This window comes from Poeciliopsis prolifica, unplaced genomic scaffold (assembly GCF_027474105.1).
Source record: "Poeciliopsis prolifica strain line A6 unplaced genomic scaffold, Auburn_PproV2 SCAFFOLD180, whole genome shotgun sequence".
Taxonomy (NCBI): Eukaryota; Metazoa; Chordata; class Actinopteri; order Cyprinodontiformes; family Poeciliidae; genus Poeciliopsis; species Poeciliopsis prolifica.
The window spans coordinates 186,015-204,376 of NW_026562555.1; the positions used below are offsets into that span (position 1 = coordinate 186,015).

At 41.2% G+C, this 18,362-nt stretch overlaps 1 protein-coding gene across 1 annotated transcript in view; it reads right to left on the reverse strand.

Annotated features, from left to right (window-relative positions):
* The window catches only part of LOC129356601 (transmembrane protease serine 3-like), a 54,571-nt gene that overhangs the window by 15,056 nt on the left and 21,153 nt on the right, over positions 1-18,362 (reverse strand). The window contains exons 8-12 of the mRNA XM_055026175.1: positions 16,957-17,080; positions 15,010-15,156; positions 9,982-10,028; positions 1,034-1,199; positions 286-385 (exon numbers count right to left, since the gene is read on the reverse strand). Coding sequence (XP_054882150.1) covers positions 286-385; positions 1,034-1,199; positions 9,982-10,028; positions 15,010-15,156; positions 16,957-17,080 — 584 coding nt within the window. The remainder of the gene's footprint in view (positions 1-285; positions 386-1,033; positions 1,200-9,981; positions 10,029-15,009; positions 15,157-16,956; positions 17,081-18,362) is intronic.

The following is an 18,362-nucleotide window of genomic DNA, read 5'->3' on the forward strand; positions in this document are numbered from 1 at the left end:
CATCTCACTGTCACTGTCATTGTGCCCACCTGCTTTAAGACCGCCACTGTTGTCCCTGTCCCCATGTGCTCCACAGTCATGAGCCTGAATGACTACCGGCTTATTGCCTTAACATCGGTAGTGATGAAGTGCTTTGAGAGGCCAGTCGTGAACTACATCAATGACTCCATTGACGTCGCTCTGGACCCCCATCAGTACACCTACAGGAGGAACCGATCCACTGCTGACGCCATTTTATTGGTCATCCACACAGTCCTCACCCATCTAGAGAGCAGGAACTCCTACATCCATCTGCTCTTTCAACACCATCATCCCACAGAGCCTGGTGCAGAAGCTCTTCTCTCTTGGACTGAGTCCCACACTGGGGAACTGGATTATGTACTTCCTGACCAGCAGACCTCAGACAGTGAGGATCCACAACACCGTCTCATCCTTCATTAAAACTCTTCCACCAGCTCTTCTTCAGCAGCTGAGCTTGACTCTATTTTGGAGTGACCGCGTTCCCATCGGCCCGACTCGGCTCTGTACCAGGGTGCCTATCTCCAACTACGTTCCAGGCGAGAGGCGGGGTACACCCTATAAATATTATATGATATATAAAATAATATACACTGCTCAAAAAAATAAAGGGAACACTCAAATAATACACACACACACACACACGTAGGGAGAATTTAGAGAGACCAATTAACTTTATTTTATTTATTTTCATAGTATGTATAGAAGGACTTTACAATCTGAGGGCACAAATATAGACTGTGCCAAATACGGTTCAGAATTGTGTTATTTAAACACTTCTTAAAGTGAATATTTTTGATGCATTTCAGTCTAGCATGGTAGTAAACTACTCTCTGAAGATGAGTAAATTCTGCATTTGAATCGGATACGTATTGAATACCTTAGATCCATCAGACATCCAGAGTCCTGCTGAGTCCTGCTGTTAACTTTTCTAATCTTGAATGCTCAGTAAGACATTTTTTCTATTAATCAGCCTTGACAGAATTTCAGAGAGAGGTTTGATTTTATGACTTACCCATACACACAATGGGCTGCAGTAAGGATCCAGCTTGACGTTATGATGGATCCTCCACAAGTATGTTCCCTCTGGAAGTGGAGGCTGACCTGCCAGGGAAACTGACCTGGTTTGGAGATATTACCCCCCACAACTCGAGTGTTGTAATGAGGCCTCGAACCACACGCTGAGAAAAAATGCAGGACAACTACTATCAAATGATCAATTTAAAAGTCATGTTTTGTTAGTGATCTACAATCAAATTGCAAAAATATTTGAGGACTTGGGCCCCATAATAAATTCACATAGCAAAATATTAACGTAGAAAAGCATTCCAATATGTATGGATGTCAAAGTAAAGATAAAATTGATGACAAGTACGTTTCAACTCCTCATCTTTGATTTTATTAATTTTTTGTCATCTGCATAACTAATTTACTAGGCTCTCATTGAAGCTAATGTACATTGACATGTTTTCTCTGGATGTACAATTAATCAGTATACTCTTCTTGACAAATGCCAGTTTGCTTTTCGTTTTTCTCACCTGACAATAAAGTGGAACTTCTATTACAATTAAATTTGAATTGTATAAAGTCTGTTATGACGTGTGTCTAATCCATTCTGTTAGTGGTGTTGACACCACCAGAATCAGATTTGCTGGCCAAACACAGGCTGCCTTAAGTGACTCAATTGTGATTTTTTTTGTCAAATTGGATTCTTTGATATGGATTCTTGTTGCAGTGGTCGTTCACACCTCCACACATATGCGACTTGTATATGTTCTCCAGTGTGAACGGGCAGGCGACCTGAAGGTGTCCTGCATCCGCTATTACAGTAGAGTGTGCAAGAGCGTCAGCATTCTCAGTTTTCTGCCAACCACCATGAAAGGAAGAAGCACTCAATGTTTGCAGAAGTAAACATGGATGCTAATGGTGGAGCATAGCTCACACATTTGAAGTTGTCTGACTGGAGCAGCATATCAACAATTCAATCCTCATTGTCGTCCATCATAGTTGTAGTTTTTCTTCCAACTTGTGCATATCAGGATGCAGAATAGTGACATTTTCAGTGATGTTCAGGTCAGATGAATGCAACCTGGACATTAAGCTGCATTTGAATCGTATACATATCAAATATCCTAGTAGCCTGTGTCGCATTCGTAAAGGATCTGACTTGTGTTGCTCAGACTAAAACATCAAATACAGGTCACATTACATAAAAAAAAATTAGAATTGTGTCACTTCAGGCTTCAGTGTGAACACAGCCATATTAACTTGGCTGCAGCTTTTGGTGTCTATCTAGAGACCCACTTTTTATAAAAAATGATAAAATAGTCAATTAATTTCTTCTACATAGCAGTTAAAACTGTTACCATGTCATAATATAAGAGAGGTGATATGTGAAAAACAATCCAATAAATCCATGAAGCAGTCAGACTGCAGCAGAATTTCCTTTTTTATGCACCGGCGAAATGCTCACCCCTCACAGATTATCTGTCTCACGCTCTACCATTGCAACACAATTTTTAAAAAATAATATGTTACCTGCTGCAGCTTATATTTTTAATATCCACTAACCTGTGCAATGGTGCAATAGTATTATGTAAGATCGGAAGGGATGTTTTATGTTGAGGGATACTGACTAGGGACGCTCTGATCCCATTTTTTCCTGCCATTTCTGATAAGGATCACCAATGAGGGCCGATCCCTGTCGAGCACCAATATTGATCACATGGACTGGCTCTTAATTTTTTGCTTTAGGTATAAATGCTACTTTGTTATCTGGTAAAAGAAAACCATAAAATGACCAAATTTAGAAAAAACATGCAAAATACTTGCAGGCACAAGGCAGCAAGTATTCTGTCAAAAAGACAACTGAAAATATATCACTAATACAATATTTAATAGTAAGGCTCTCAACAGCCTAAAATTATACATAAAGTCAAATAAATCTTACAACATTGCCTATATAATATGACAGAATGGACATGAGAAATAGTTACACCTCCTCCCTTTTCTTATTCTATTTAAAGACTTCTACTGACTATACTGTAACATCAATTGCCCATGTGGGATCCAAATAAAAAAATCTGAATCTGCATCTACTCTTAAGCTGCACTTCTACTCAAACTGCAGTTACAGCGGTTCGCCACCAGCTGGCACATAGAGCACGGTTAGCACTCCTGACTCATTTAGCGCAGTAACGGCTGGTTAGCGGAGGCGCTCCCTGTTGCGCTTGTCTGTTAACAGTGTTTGTCAAATAAAAGACCCTGTGAAAATCACACTGATTAATCATTAAGTGTGCAACAAAAACATAATGCCAAGTAAAAATGGAATCGTTCATTAAAAATCAAATGCAACTTGCATTAAAATAAACAATCCGAGGTTACTATCATTCTACAATTGAGCCGCTTTTTCAAACTCATTTTTGTCTTTTAGAAGAAAAACAGCTTTTTGGTCAACTGTTCCTTCTTGTTTGGATACTGTGTAGTTGGACTGATTTTGGGTAATACGTTTCATATTTTTATATTTGTTATGATGCATAACCATAGCAACATGTAACATTTAGGTAAATGAGCCAGAAAAGGCAAGACTGGAACACAATAACAGAGGTGAGTGATACGCCTGGATGAAAAGCAGGGAAAACCAGCAAGAGACGGATCCACCCAGAGAGGGGTGAACCCCTCTCTGGGTGGATCCGTAGTGGCCAAAACTCCAGCATTGGAAGGGTTGGGTGAGCAGCCAATGGGAGAGTTTGGGCCCTTAGGTATTCACTGATGAAGACAAACATCCACCATCCAAAGCTCAGTAGTAAAATCAGTCATGACATCACCCCCTCCTCCGGGGACAGCTTGTAATGCTCCTCTGGGTTGGTCCGGACGCTGGCGATGGAAATCACGGATGAGATCATTAGTGGATGGGAGGGTGTCCAGGATCTGTCCTCAGGGCCTTTCAGTAAAGGCCTAACAGTAAAAGCATGAGGCGGATGACCAGAGGGCATCTGTTAGGAGGGCAAAACCTGGATGACAAAACAGCTTTGAGCTTAGAGACATGGAGACTTGTCTCCAAGCTCAAATGAAGAAGGCAGTTTGAGACATATAACTGCCAGATTAATTACATTGGCAACAGGAAATGGACCCACAAAGTTTCTTGCCAGCTTGCAATTCTCTGTCCTGATGGGCAGATCCTCAGGGAATAGCCACACCCTCTGACCCACCGAGTATCTTGGGGCCTACGATCAGTGGCGGTTGGCATTCCAAGCATATACAGTAGCAGTCTTACAGAGTCGCTCTGGCCCTTCTCCATATTCTGAAGCAGCACATTCTGACACATGGGCAATGGCAACCTGAGTAGCCATTTCTTGAAAGAGTACTGGATAGCCATGGACAACGTGAAATGGTGAGAGACCCGTGGCACTTTACGGTAACCCATTGATGGTGAACTCCACCCAATGTTAGTTCCATGCATTTATCCTATGCATGGAGCATCCATGCATAGGATAAATAACTTTGACTTGACCTCCTGAACCATCCTCTCTGTCAAGCCATCTGTCTGAGGGTGAAAACCTGAGTTGATGTCAATGCTGAGAAGAGTGCAAACCTCACTCCAAAAATTGGAGGTGAAATGTATTCAGACCACATGAAGTCTGAACACTTCTTGAGACATCACATCAGTGAGTTTTGGGGGCTGAAGGGTTAGTGTTAGGTTGTGAAGAGTGATGAGACTGACCATCTTGGAAATGGGTTTGACAGATCAGGAAGGCACAGGATGGTAGCTGAAGTGAAAAAGTCTTCAAGTTTCTCAAAAGAATGTTTGACCTCTGAACTTGAACTGAGTCTTTAAAGAGGAGCAGTCACTGAACTGTAGTTCTTAATAAAGTGCCGAAAAAATGGGCAAACACATGAAACCATTGAAACTCCTTCACATTAGATGGCTCAGGCCAGTCCAAAACCACTGTCACTTTAGAAGGGTCCATGTTAATCTTTCCTGAAGCAATGACAAAACCTAGAAAAAATACAAAAGACATGTGGAACACACACTTCTCTTTCTTAACTATTCGTTTGTTTTGGACAAATGTAAGAAGAACCTCACTGACATGTTTGATATGACAAAATAAAACCTTTGAATAGGTTTGGCCTCAGAAGACCATTGTTTTCAGCAGCCAAACTGCAGTCTTATTTGAACTTCCTTCCTCTCTCCTCTTTCCTCCTGCTCTGCATCCACAATGCCTCCTTTTCAACTCCACTGGTATTTCTGCCTTTAGCTGTGATATTATTTTAGTTCTTCCAATGTTCCCTAACAAGGTGTAAACCACCTTGTTGTGTCATAATTTCAGTCTGTCTTCCAGTGCTTTTTATTCTCCCTCCCTCTGATTACTCATCATCCTCATTATAACCTGTGTTGTCCTACTCCCTATTTAAACTCCTGCTCATCACCTTCTCAGTGCAAAATCATCTGTTGCCTCTGTCAAGCTTTCAAGCCCTGATTCATGTTCCAAGAGTTTCTGTTTTTTCATCCTGTCTGCCTGTCTTTGACCATTGCTTTTGCCTAGTCCTCACTGGTGTTTTGAGAAGAGTGTCTAACCTCCCGTTGCTGAACCTTCCCTCCAGTCGACCCAATCATATTTTGGATCTTCTTTGCCTGAGTCCTTCCTGCGCTTCACACTGGGCTGTTTTTACTACTGAGCTTCGGGTGGTTGTTTGTCTCCATCATCAGCAAGTACGCAAGACAATAACCTCTTCCATTGCCTGCTCACCCACCCCTAAGAACGCTGGATTCTTGGTCACTACAGAACTCCCATTTCCCAGTAAATCTCTTTCTATTTTCCCTGGTTTTCATTTAGTCACATCCCTCACCTGTTTTGTGTTCCAGACCTGCCAGAGTATTCACACCTTGCAGGACCCCGGCAACACTATCACATTGTTTCTAATAAACGTTTTTGATAATCATTCTCCTTGTCTTGGCTACATGTTGGGTCATTGCTCATTTACCTAAATATTAAGGTACGATCTTGAACAGAATGAAACCAAAGCCAAATCAAGATTGGTATTCGAAGGTTGAGGGAGCTATTACTTCCCTAAAAAGTAATGTTCAGGAGATTTGTACTGTACAAGACAGTACAGACCTTTTATGAACCAGTGCTCTCTGCATTTTGAACTCTAGCCTTCTGCCTTCCCTTCTGAAACCGGCTCTGACAACCTTGCGGCCATAGCTCCTATAAACCGCCTCAATAATGAAGGCACAGTACATGGTCCACTCAGACTCAATGTCCCCTACCTCACCCAGAACATGTTCAAAGTTCTGCCAGATATGGGAGTTAAAGCTCTGTCTTACAGGGACTCTGCCAGACATTCCCAGCAGACCATCACAACACGTATAGGTTGTGATGGTGTTTATAAACATGTTCAGATCAGGGGGAGTGTTCCTCCCAACCACAACCCTTCAGGTCTCACTGTCATTGCCCAGGTGACCGTTGAAGTTCCCCAGCAGAACAAGGGAGTCCCCAGGAGGAGGACTCTGCTGTACCCCCTCCAAAGACCCCAAGAAGGGTGGGTAAGCTTGTAAGAACAAACAACAGTCAGAACCCTTCCTCCCCACCCATCAGAGGAGGGAGGCTACCCTCTTGTTCACTGGGGGTAAATCCCAACGTAGAGGTGTTCCCTAGGATGGACTTGGTGTTCCCTCGCCCAGATGCGGGACACTGTGGCCCCAATCTGGAGCCAGGCCTGGAGATCAGTCTTTGAAGTAGACCTTCAGGCTCATTTCAAAGATGGCCCCCGTGGGAGCACAATGGCTCCCACGGGGGAGCCATTGTGCCCCCTGTGTAGTGGGTGCACAATGATGAGCACCTGGTGGCCGGGCTCAGCCCTTAAAGGCAACATGGGTCTCCTCTCCCGTTGGCCCACCACCTGTGAGAGTGGCAAAAGAGGTCAAGTGCAGTGTGGGATGGGTAGTGGCCGAGGGAGGGGGCCCTAGTGATCTGATCCTTGGTTGCAGAAGCTGGCTCTTGGGACATGGAATATCACCTCTCTGGTGGGTTAGAGTTACTAACCCCAAATTAACAGTACTCTTCAAGTGAATTCTGCATGACACAAGGGAGAACAATGCCTCCTTGTGAGCTACAATTTTCGTCATGACTATGTTCCGTAGATCCTTTGAATTTGATCCTTTAGATCGGAGAGTCTTAATGTCAGATGAGGAAATGGCCAGCTCCCAGCTGTTGTCACAAAGTTGGGACCATAAAATCGTCCAAACTGTCTGGGTATGCTAAAGCATTCAGTTTGTTTCATTGGTACAAAGAGGCTCCTGAAAAACAACCCCCCACCAAATTTAATATTTGGCACAATGCAGTCAGACAAGTACCGTTCTCCTGGCAACCACCAAATCCAGACTTGTCCATCAGATTGCCAGATAGAGAAGCATGATTCGTCACTCCAGAGAATGCATGTCCACTGCTCTAGAGAGGACATACCATGATTTCTTTATTTAAATCATGGTGTGGTTTACACCAGTGGTCTCCAACCCCCAGGCTGTGGACCGATACCGGTCCATGGATCAATTGCTACCAGGCCATGCAAGAAATAATTAAATACTTCTGTTTCATGTATTATTTGAGTCTGGAGGATATTTTATTTTGAAAATCCTTTAACCGGCTTGTCTCTGTTATGTCTTGCACCAACATTGAACCCACAGCAGCAAAATGAGTAAGAAACAAATCAGATGTCTTTGGAAAGTTTCTTTGTGAAGGGGAAAAGGCCCAGAGAAGAGACAGGAGAATTATTATATGGTGACCGGCTGGTTAATGAGGCAATGAAGCTTCAAACTGTTTCGCCAAGTAGAGACCGAGCACCCTGTGTATAAGTAACACTTCAGGTGTCATTGTCTCTCATCACTCCAGACAGGAGAAACAATAGTCATTATTATGAGTTAAAATTTTCATGAAAGTAAAATGTTTGTTTTATGTTTGTTATGATGAATGCTAACAATGGACTCGGTATTCCCTTGCCTAACCATTGCCTGGACGCGGGTCATTGGGGCCCCACTCTGGAGCCAGTCCTCAAAGTGGGGCACGTTGGCGAGCACCTGGTGGCCAGGCTTTAACCTGACATGGGACCCCCTTCCAATGGACCAAAGGGGTCGGGTGCAGTAAGTGCTATGTGGCAGTCCAATCCTCAGCTGCAGAGGCTGGCTCTTGGGACGTAGAATGTCACTTCCCTGGTAGGGAAAGAGCTAGTGTGTGAGGTTCTGGCTAGAAATTGCCGGTCTTACCTTGATGCATGGCTCTGGTTCTGGAATGAGTCTCTTTGAGTGGGGTTGGACGTACTTCCTCTCTGGAGTTGTTCACGGGCAGGAGTGGGCATACTTGTTGCCCCCCATCTCGGTGCCTGTACATTGGGGTTTTCCCCGGTGAACGAGAGGGAAGCCTCCCTCCGCCAGTTTCTTGTTGTTGTTTGTACTTGTGGGCTGCATGGCAGTTCAGATTACCCACCCTTCCTGGAGTACCCCTCCAAGGGTAGGGGATGCTTGAGAGTGTCCCTCCTGGGGACTCTTTTGTTCAACTGGGGGACTTCAACGTTCACCTGGGCAATGACAGTGAGACCTGGAGGAGTGTGGTTGGGAGGAACGTTACCCCCAATCTGAACTCCAGTGGTGTTCAGTTGTGCTCAAGGGTGCAAGGGAGTTCGCCCAACCGGTCTACATGTGGACTTAGAGAAGGCATTCGACCGTGTCCCTCGGGGAGTCCTGTAGGGGGTTCTCCGGGAGTATGGGGTACCGGGATTGATACGGGCTGTCAGGTCCCTTCTGTATGACCGGTGTAGGAGTCTGGTCCGCATTGCCGGCAGTAATTTGGGCTAGTTTCCGGTGACAGTTGGACTCCACCAAGGCTGCCCTTTGTCACCGATTCTGTTCATTACTTTCATGGACAGAATTTGTAGTCGCAGCCAAGGTTTTGACGTGATGCAGTTTGGAGGCCTGCTTTTTGCACATGTTGGCTCCATCAGGACGTGATCTGGAGCTCTCACTGGAGTTGTTTGCAGCAGAGTGTAAAGTGCGCCTCCAAGGAAAAGGGTACAGTGCCTTCTCAGGGTCAAGGGTTGGTGTCCTGCCCCAAGTGGAGGAGTTCACATATCTCAGGATCTTGTTCATGAATGAGGGAAAAACGGAGCAGGTGGATTGGCGCATCATCTGCCGTGAAGCAGGCGCTGTCTATCATGGTGAAGAGAGAGCTGAGCCAAAAAGCAAAGCTCTCGATTTACCGGTCGATCTACGTTCCCACCCTCCTCTATGGTCATGAGCTTTGGGTCATGACCGAAGAACGAGGTCATGGATACAAATGGGTTTTCTCTGTAGGGTGGCTGGGCTCTCTCTTAGAGATAGGGTGAGAAGCACTGAACTCCTGAGTTCAGTGAAATGTTTGTAAAAACAGTCTGGCTGCCTAGGTTCTTCATTTGATACACCTAAAGCCATGAAAGTGACTGGAACATCTGATTCCGATCATTTGGATTAGTGAGCAAATTTGTTTAGCATCATACAGCTAAATTATTTTCAATCTTGTCCAGACCTGTTTCCTTAGTTTATTTAAAAAAATGATGACAATGAACCTCAATTTAAAAACAATGTCTCATCTTTAGTGGCTTATTTTCAATAAATTCTTATGTGTTATTACTTTTGGCAGTTTCAAATTATTGCAGTGACCTTTTCATTCTTTAACAGAGAATGAACATGGTGCACATGTCCACCAATTTTGGACACGTGCATGTGAATCATGATTCCACCCAGAAAAATATCTGTTCAAATATAAGATTGCCTCAAATTTATTATATTAATATTAATTTAAAAGCCTCAAATTAATATGACAATCATGCCCAAGATGAGTGCAAGTCCTGGTCATAAACTGTACTTCTCAAGCTTTACATTAAATACTATTGGTAAAAAAAAAATGAAGTCAGATGGAATGTGTTCTCTCACCAATACATTTCAGAGTGGTCACCATGCCTGAGGTGCACTGGTTCTTACTGCAAAGACACAGTCAGGGTCATATCACATACAAGCACATATAAAAAAGTTACATCAATTATTAGGCAGATCCAGAGCAGAACTTATCTACACTAGAAATTATTTAAACTGAGATGCTACACACAATATAACCTAAATTAGCCGAGATATTTTTTTTATTTATTTAAGTACTAAACTTCCAGTTAGCAAAAAACTATTTCACACATCAGAGTTTAAATGTATTCCTTCTAGATGTACAGGGGATCATCAGATAACTTTCTGAAAAAAAGTGAGAGATATGACTTCCTGTTTGTCACAGCAAATTAAACACATTATGTCTGTTGATTTTAAAGTAATCTGGAACTGACAGAACCTCAAAAGAATAACAGAGTTTTTTGTTTTTTGTATGTCTTTTGTCAGACAGTAAAGGAGGATAAAACAGTTTGTCTTTTACAAACTTTATCTACGCCAGTGTTTCTCAAGCTTTTTGGGCCACCATTCAGGTCCCTTATCGGCCCCATCAAATAAAATGTAGGCTACTTGCACTGAATATTATTTTCTGATAAATATTACTATCATTATTGTTCTTGTCTTGAGTTGTATTGTTGTTTCTGTATTTATTGTCAAAAATCCTTAAAAGAGAAACATTACTGATTTATTAGTTTCTAAAGAACAAAAAAGCCGTGTGAATAGAAATTAATTTTAAAGGTCTCATAAGAAAAATGCAATAAAAGGACATTCAATTTAAAATTGGTAGCCAATCAGCAGCCAATCAGAGTGGGGAAAAAAATCTTGTTCTGTGCCATTTTCTGATGTCACTAAATCCTGCAAAAAATGGCCAATTGGCAATACCAGTTTTAACTTTGAAACTTTCCAAAAAGGTCTGCAACATTAAAAGATGGATTGAACTGCAACTATATCACTCAGAACTCTTATTGTCTTCAGTGTTTCTGTCAGTTTCTGGTCGTGCAGGAGAATGGGACATATCCAAAAAATGTCATCCACATGGATGTGCAAACCAGAGCTTTCAGTGGAAAAACAAAAGTTGCATTATCCTTTTAATGCCATAGGCATATGGAACAGAACCATGAATGATTTTTTTTCAATTAATTTATAGATTAATAGTTTCAATGTACAGAAATTGCAAAGAATGAAGCTGGCTCTTAGTCAAATCCAAGTGAGTCAAATTGAAAGTGTTATTCAGTCACTTAACAACATCGTGACATTAATACTGACATGAAAAATAATATTGAAGGAATAAATATAGAAAATAAAATCTAATGAAGTGATAAGTTCCTTACTGTTTTGTTTTGGTCTGTAAAACTCAACACCGCTAAGACGAAGGAGCTGGTTATAGACTTTGGGAGGTCCAGACCAAAGCCGAGACCAGTCGTACTAGAGGGAACAGAGGTTGAGGTCGTGGACTCCTACAAGTACCTTGGGCTGTGGCTGGACAGTAAACTGGATTGGTCAAAACACACCAGCCACCTGTATGGGAAGGTGCAGAGCAGGATGTACTTCCTGAGGAGACTGCGGTCCTTTAACATCTGCAGCAAACTGCTGTGGATGTTCTACCAGTCAGTGATCGCCAGTGTCCTCTTCTACACCGTGGTGTGCTGGGGAGGCAGCACATCCAAGAAGGACACGTCCAGACTGGACAAACTGATCAGGCGTGCCGGCTCTGTGGTCGGCATGAAGCTGGACTCTCTGGTGACGGTGGCAGAGGCGAGGACACTGAACAAACTGCTGGACATCATGGACGATAGCAGCCACCCTCTACACGCCGCCATCAGCAGCCAGAGGAGCCTGTTCAGTGACAGACTGCTGCTTCCCAAGTGCCGGACCAATAGATTCAAGAACTCCTTTGTCCCCCACGCCTTCAGACTGTACAACTCCTCACTGGGGGGTCGGAGGTGACACAGGACAGAGGGAAGAAGGAGTGTACTTTTCTGCAAATATCCATACTTGTCAGGCCAAACCAGATAGTGTAATATCATATCACTGGTCAATCTATCCGCCAAATTCCTATATTTTCTCTTGTGTTGCATTTATATTTTTTATTTATAATTTATTTATATTCTTATTTCTTGCTTATTTTTGCTTAATTTAGGGTTTTGGCTACTCACATTTAGTGTGTACCTTTGTATTTAATTTGTATTTGTTGTATTCTTTTGTATTTTGCTCACTGTGTGCCACTTTTCTGCCTGTAAGCTGCTGGTGACTTCAATTTCCTGAGGGAGTCTTCCCAAGGGATCAATAAAGTACGAGTCTCAGTCTAAGTCAATACATTACATGTCCATCTACTGCAACACATACACCATACTTTGCAGGGATCTGCAAAACACACTACCACACATTTTTGGTTTGAAGTGTTTTGAAAAATATTAGTTCAGTCAGGTTATTTTGGATACTAAGTGTCAGGAGCCACCTTTGCTTGTGGCTCCTGACAGTGTGTGATGTACCAAAAAGTGGGAGCTTTAAAACATCACTTGTTTATATAGTCAAGAAAATCTGTTTGAGTATAAGCCACCACATAAATTATTAGATTCCAGTGTATCATATACGTGTATTTTTAGACCAAAATTGATCAAAATACCATATTAAATAAAAAAAGGAACCATAATGCAGACAGCATTTCACCAGGAGGCCTAGAGTGGGGAGCCCCATCCCTTCGCTCCTCAGACAGAGTTTGGGGAAGAAGACGGTGGTCGCTCCTTCATTAACAGAAGTTGTTCATGTTTTCAGGTTAGTATTGTGAAGCTGGTGAAAACTGTCCCCCCTAAAATGTGAAGTGGCAAGTTAGTTTGGCACTGATTTTGGAACCATATGCTTAGATGTGCTTAGACGCTAAAAAAAAGAGTGATTTCTGTCATAATTGCAGTTAGTGAAATTTTAGCTGCAACAGTTGTATAATGGTCGTTTTAGAGATGGCCATATGTATCTAGAAGCTCCGCTCCCCGACCCAAATGTATGAATGTTACAGTGGTATCCTGATGTGTTGTGTTGTTTGTTATCTGTTAAAAGTAAGAGTGCTTAATTTATAGAAGTGTTAAGGTTACTCCCAGCTACCTGAAATCAGCTCTCATCACAGTTTCAAACATTTATTATAGATGTTGCTCCTTTCCCCTACTGTGTAATCAATTCCACTGTACAGTAAGTCTCAGAATTATCCAACGGTTATGACAGCTTAAAATATATTTGATCATCTAAATACGTCCATATTGAATTATATCACTAATAACATGATTAAGTCTTTCAGAATTATTATAATTTAAAGAAATTAGTACCCTTAAAATTTGACTGCACTTGAGAAATTGGTGGTTTTTTTTATGTAAATCTGTGAGATTTAAATTTATGGTTTAAATGTTCTGATCGGCATCAAAGAAAACTTTGATGCTGTCACAGCTGGTGTGAGCTGATGCTGTTCACAGAAGTGGATGATATATGATTGTTTTAGAACAGGGGTGCGCAATACGCCGATCGCAATCTTCCGGTCGATCGCGGGAAGATTTTGAGTGGATCTCTGCAGCAGGTGACAAACTGAAGGCCTCCAAGATGCTGAGACCAGCACTTCCTCTTCTAACAGGCTTACCAAAATATTCACTGAGATCCAAAACATTTGTAGCTTCATTACAGAATAATAATTTTAAAAAATCAACAAAACGTGTTCAAATGAATATTCTCAGTAATTATTGTTGTTGTGTTCCAGATCCATTAACAAATGAAAATGCGACTCAAAGACCGAATGACAGCAGAGCAGGAGTTTAAATGAGCTGATCAACCACCGCTGTGTTCATGAGCGGCTCATCAGTAATCAATAAATATCAAGCCTGGAAACCTGATATTGTAACTGAATGTTATGTTCTTAATGTAATCTTTGCTCGGCGCAGGCAGTTGCCACAGCAACAGGTGTGCTTAGCGATAAGGACAGAAGGAGAGTAAAAAGGTGCGAGTGGTTTTGAGTTGATCACCTGTTCGGGTTGTTTCACCTTTGTTGATCTTCGCTGTGGTTCATCACAGCTGCTGGAGTTTCTGAACGTTCAATAAACGACAAACTAATGACCTCATTTGTTTACAGTAAACGTGTCGTAACAAACATCAAATAGGACAAATATATTTGATTAAGTTTTAACAAACAAATGGCTTCTACCACGATAATTATGTGACATTTAATTATATCCCAACCTCAGAAGATTTGCCTTTATCTTTGCAGAGCTCTTTGTTTCCTCCTATCAGTTTGAAGTTTCTCATATTGAGGTCAAAGTTCAGATCTGACTGACACCTGCTGGCCTCAGCTTTACAACCAGCTTCTGACTGAGAAACCAGTAACCTGCTCCCAGTGCCAGAATCTCACTGAGGAAGAAACTACATCAGATTTCCTATCACTTTATCATTTCTGATATATTTGTATAGAAAATGAGTCAATAGGGTTTAAGTTACAATTTTTATGTTTTCGTGTCATGATGTAGATCTCAGCCGGCTGGTCAGAGAAAAAGTGGATATTGTTTTAGAACAACAGAAGGACACTAAGACATAATCACACTGAGGAATGTTCATTGTATAATTTCATGATTTTGTTACAAAAAGACAGTTTGGGGAAGAAGACAGCGGTCGCTCCTCATTGATAGAAGTTGTTCATGTTTCAGGAGAAAGGAGAAGCGGAGACAGAAAAAAAACATAATTTGTTACATTTGTTTCAACCAAGTTGACACATGTAACACCTTAAATTGATTATTGATAGATCCAAGACAGAAAAGTTTTATTTTTGAGACTGATACAAATTTTTTTAATTTTTTTCTTTTTTTTTTTTTCTCTTGTGTTCTATGTGTAAACTTGAACTGTCCTGTATATGCAAGCAGATACCTCATTCAGTTTTGCCCCTTTGCTACCTTTTTGCTGGTTGTTTTCATGGAGACGGACTCAGCCAAACTGCTGCAAAAGTTGTTTTTTAATTCTCAAGGTCAACAAGAATTCTCAGGGTTGTTCTGCATAAACTTCCCTCACCTGTGATGATGAAATGTTGCATACCTGAAGGTTGCAGCATTTTGAAGCTTAATGACCTCTGCCTGGCTATAGTTGATGGAAATCAGGTTGGTTCGAAGGTCCTGCTCAATGGAGGTCAGAGAGATGAAGAAGGACTCCACATACCTAGTAACACATTTTCAAACACAGTTATAAAAATATAGGTATGTGCAAGGAACGATTTCTTTTATTGTAAAATGACATAGCTTCCGAAGGTCGTATTTTGTGCTTTTTATAAATTTTGATATTGAAGTCATTCAGAGTAAACATCTGTTCACTATGCTACACATTAAATAGTATTTGAATCATAGGTAGATTATGACAGTAGGAATTAGGTCCTCCTCAAGTACCAAATAACTCTTCAAAAATAATTATCAAGTAGGCTACAGTGGGAGTTCTTTGAAGTAGCTCTGCTTTCTTTGCAATTTCTTCTGTTTTTCAAATATTCATTCCTGCTTTTTTGTAGGAAAATAGCTTTTCTGGACTACTTCTTGTTTTGGATTCTGTGTGGTTGGACTAATTTTTGGCAATATTTTTGTATTTTTGCTATTTTATTATGATGCATAACCATATATTTACAACAGGGAGCAGCTGGTCAACATCAGAAAAGCTGAAATAATCTCACAGCTGAGAAATAGTGATATGAAAAATGCTAACTTGAAGGCGTAACGTGAGGGTGGCACCATGGAGTAGCTCTGCTTACTTAGCGATTTTTTCTGTTTTTCAAATATTCATTCCTGCTTTTTTTTTTTTGTAGGAAAATAACTTTTTTGCACAGCTACTTTTTCTTGTTTTGGTTTCTCTGTGGTTGAACTGATTTGGGGCAATAGCTTTTGTATCATCCCAATTTTGTTATGATGTGTAAACATAGCAACCAAGTGGTTTACAACAGGGAGCAGCTGTCAACATCAGAAAAGCTGAAATAATCTCACAGCTGCAGCCAGAAATCCAGAGGAGTTGAAAAGGAGGCGTTGTGGATGTAAAGCTGGAGCAAAAAAGAGAGAGAGAAGCAGGAAGTTCAAACCGTCTCTACAATCTCACATCTTAAGGGGCTTCATGAGATTGTTGGCTAACAAGATGGATGAACTTCAAGCCCCGACTCCCAAGCCCAAGGACTCAGCAAGGTAATGAATGCAGCATAAAGGACAAGAGACATGGCTGCAGGATTGTATTCCCAACTCCAACATGTCTCTGCCATGACTATGACTTCAAGCAGACAGAGATTTAAAGTGCATCAGGAAAAGAAAGGAGATGGATTAACAGTTTTGTGAACAACACATGGTGTCACCCAGGCCATGTTAATGTGAAGTGTCGTCTCTACAGTCCAGACACTGCAGAGACGAACTCTTGGCAGTAAGTTTCTGTCCATACCAAGAGAGTTCATCAGTGTTATTTTAACAGCCGTTTACTTTCCACCCTTAGCTGTTGCTAATGTTGTACATGCTATACAACATCAGCATTCATGCCAGCCTTCTGGGCTGTTTCTCTTCTGCTACATTTTCAATCTATAATAATAGCAATAGCAGCAAAACAATGTGGTTTTGTTTTGTTGGTTATAATTAAATTTTAACCACTTTGTGAGATATGAATTAAATAATTCATATTTCACATATCATCTCAACTAATGAGACACCACCACTCAGCACCTTAACAGTGGTATAGTGATCTTTGCGATCTATATTAACTATTCAACGTGTTGATCTTATTTTAATTGTTTATTGATTCTAACTTCTTTGTTCGTGTCAAGTCGTCTTAAGTTAACTGAAATAAACTATTTTCTGCCTTCACTGTTGATGGAGCTTGACTCTTCTTTAACAGAACAACAGGCTAAAGCTTCAGATTAAAATATTAACCTAACTAAGCAGAAAAAGAGGAACACATTTCAAAATTAGCCATCAATATTAATAAGGAAGAAAGCAAGAAAACCTTGAGTATCCCAGTTGCTTGCAGGCAGATATCCCGAGCTGATTGTTCCATTCCTCTGAGCAAACTGTCCTCCATGCTCCTCTTTTTTGAACCTGCAGAACTGAGCTCCTGCCACTCAGACGTACTAATGAATGGACAGATCACAAACACAACAGTTAGTAAAATGTTATCTGTTATTATATTTGTTTGAACAAATCTCAATTTTAACTTAACCTTCCTGCATTCGGGCAAAGCTCAGAAGGAGCAAAGAAAATTTCACAGTTGACAGGTGGGAAAGTAGGAATGGTTTCATCAGAGCGTCAATTTCCAAAACCACACAAAAAATCCTACTGGACCACGCACAGAAAAAAAAAAACCCCTAACTCACCTTGACCCATGATCTAACAGCTTTTTGGTCTGACATTTTTTGTCTTTATTGAGCTGCAAAAATTATGCATAAAACTTCAGACTGTTTTATTGCCATCTTTGAGGTATCTGACTTTTGCTCCGCTCTTCCTTTGTCTGTACAACAGGCAATCTCTTTTGGGATGTTTGTCATTCTCACAGAGTGGAAGTCTGCCTCACCCCCCTCTTTTAAGTACTGGGTAAAAAACATGGCTTCCTGTTTGCATCTTAAAAAATATGCTACACTCTCAATGATAATGTTCCCAGACATATTAGGACTTTCTTGAAGCAGAACTCAATTCTGCTCAATAGTGGTAGCCTTGCTCCTATTTGGTAGCCCTGTCCTCTCACTGCTTACCAGTCAGTGCACATGTGGGGTTGGTATATTTTACCTTCACACTTTCATACTCATGACAGATTGAGGCAGAGCTGAAATGTACAACTATTTTTCCACCATCTCTCTCCCCTAGACATTTGTGGATCGGTGTCAGGTCTCTGCCTAAGGCCGTGATAAACTTTCCATCACGTATCAGACACTGTTGGCTTTAAGTCTATAAACACACTTCTTTTGCCATAATCCAAGAGCACACCTTTTCAGTCTGAAAAAAGGATTGTGATACGATTATTATGTTTATCATTCTTACATTTAGTAGTTTGTATTATTATTATTAGTTTTTCATGTAAAGGTTAGTTTGGTTTGTTTTCTTATCCCCAGTGAGCAAAGGAATTTACTAACGTGTGTAACCTTTCTTTAACCCTAACCCTAACCCTAACCCTAACCTCGAGCATGTTTTATAGGAGGTCGTAGGTGAATTGTTGAGATATCTCTCAGTCGTAAAACTCTGTTTGTGTACAGGGTTTCCCCTTTTCTTGTTATCAAGAAACCCCCCCTTTCTGTTTATGGAAATAAAAAGACCAGCTCTGAAACGGAGGGTAGACCACATGGGGAGCTGCTTGGAGAAGTAGCTTTGTTGTATGCTCTCCTTTTGCATGAGATTGGTTGAAACTAATAAATGTTGTCT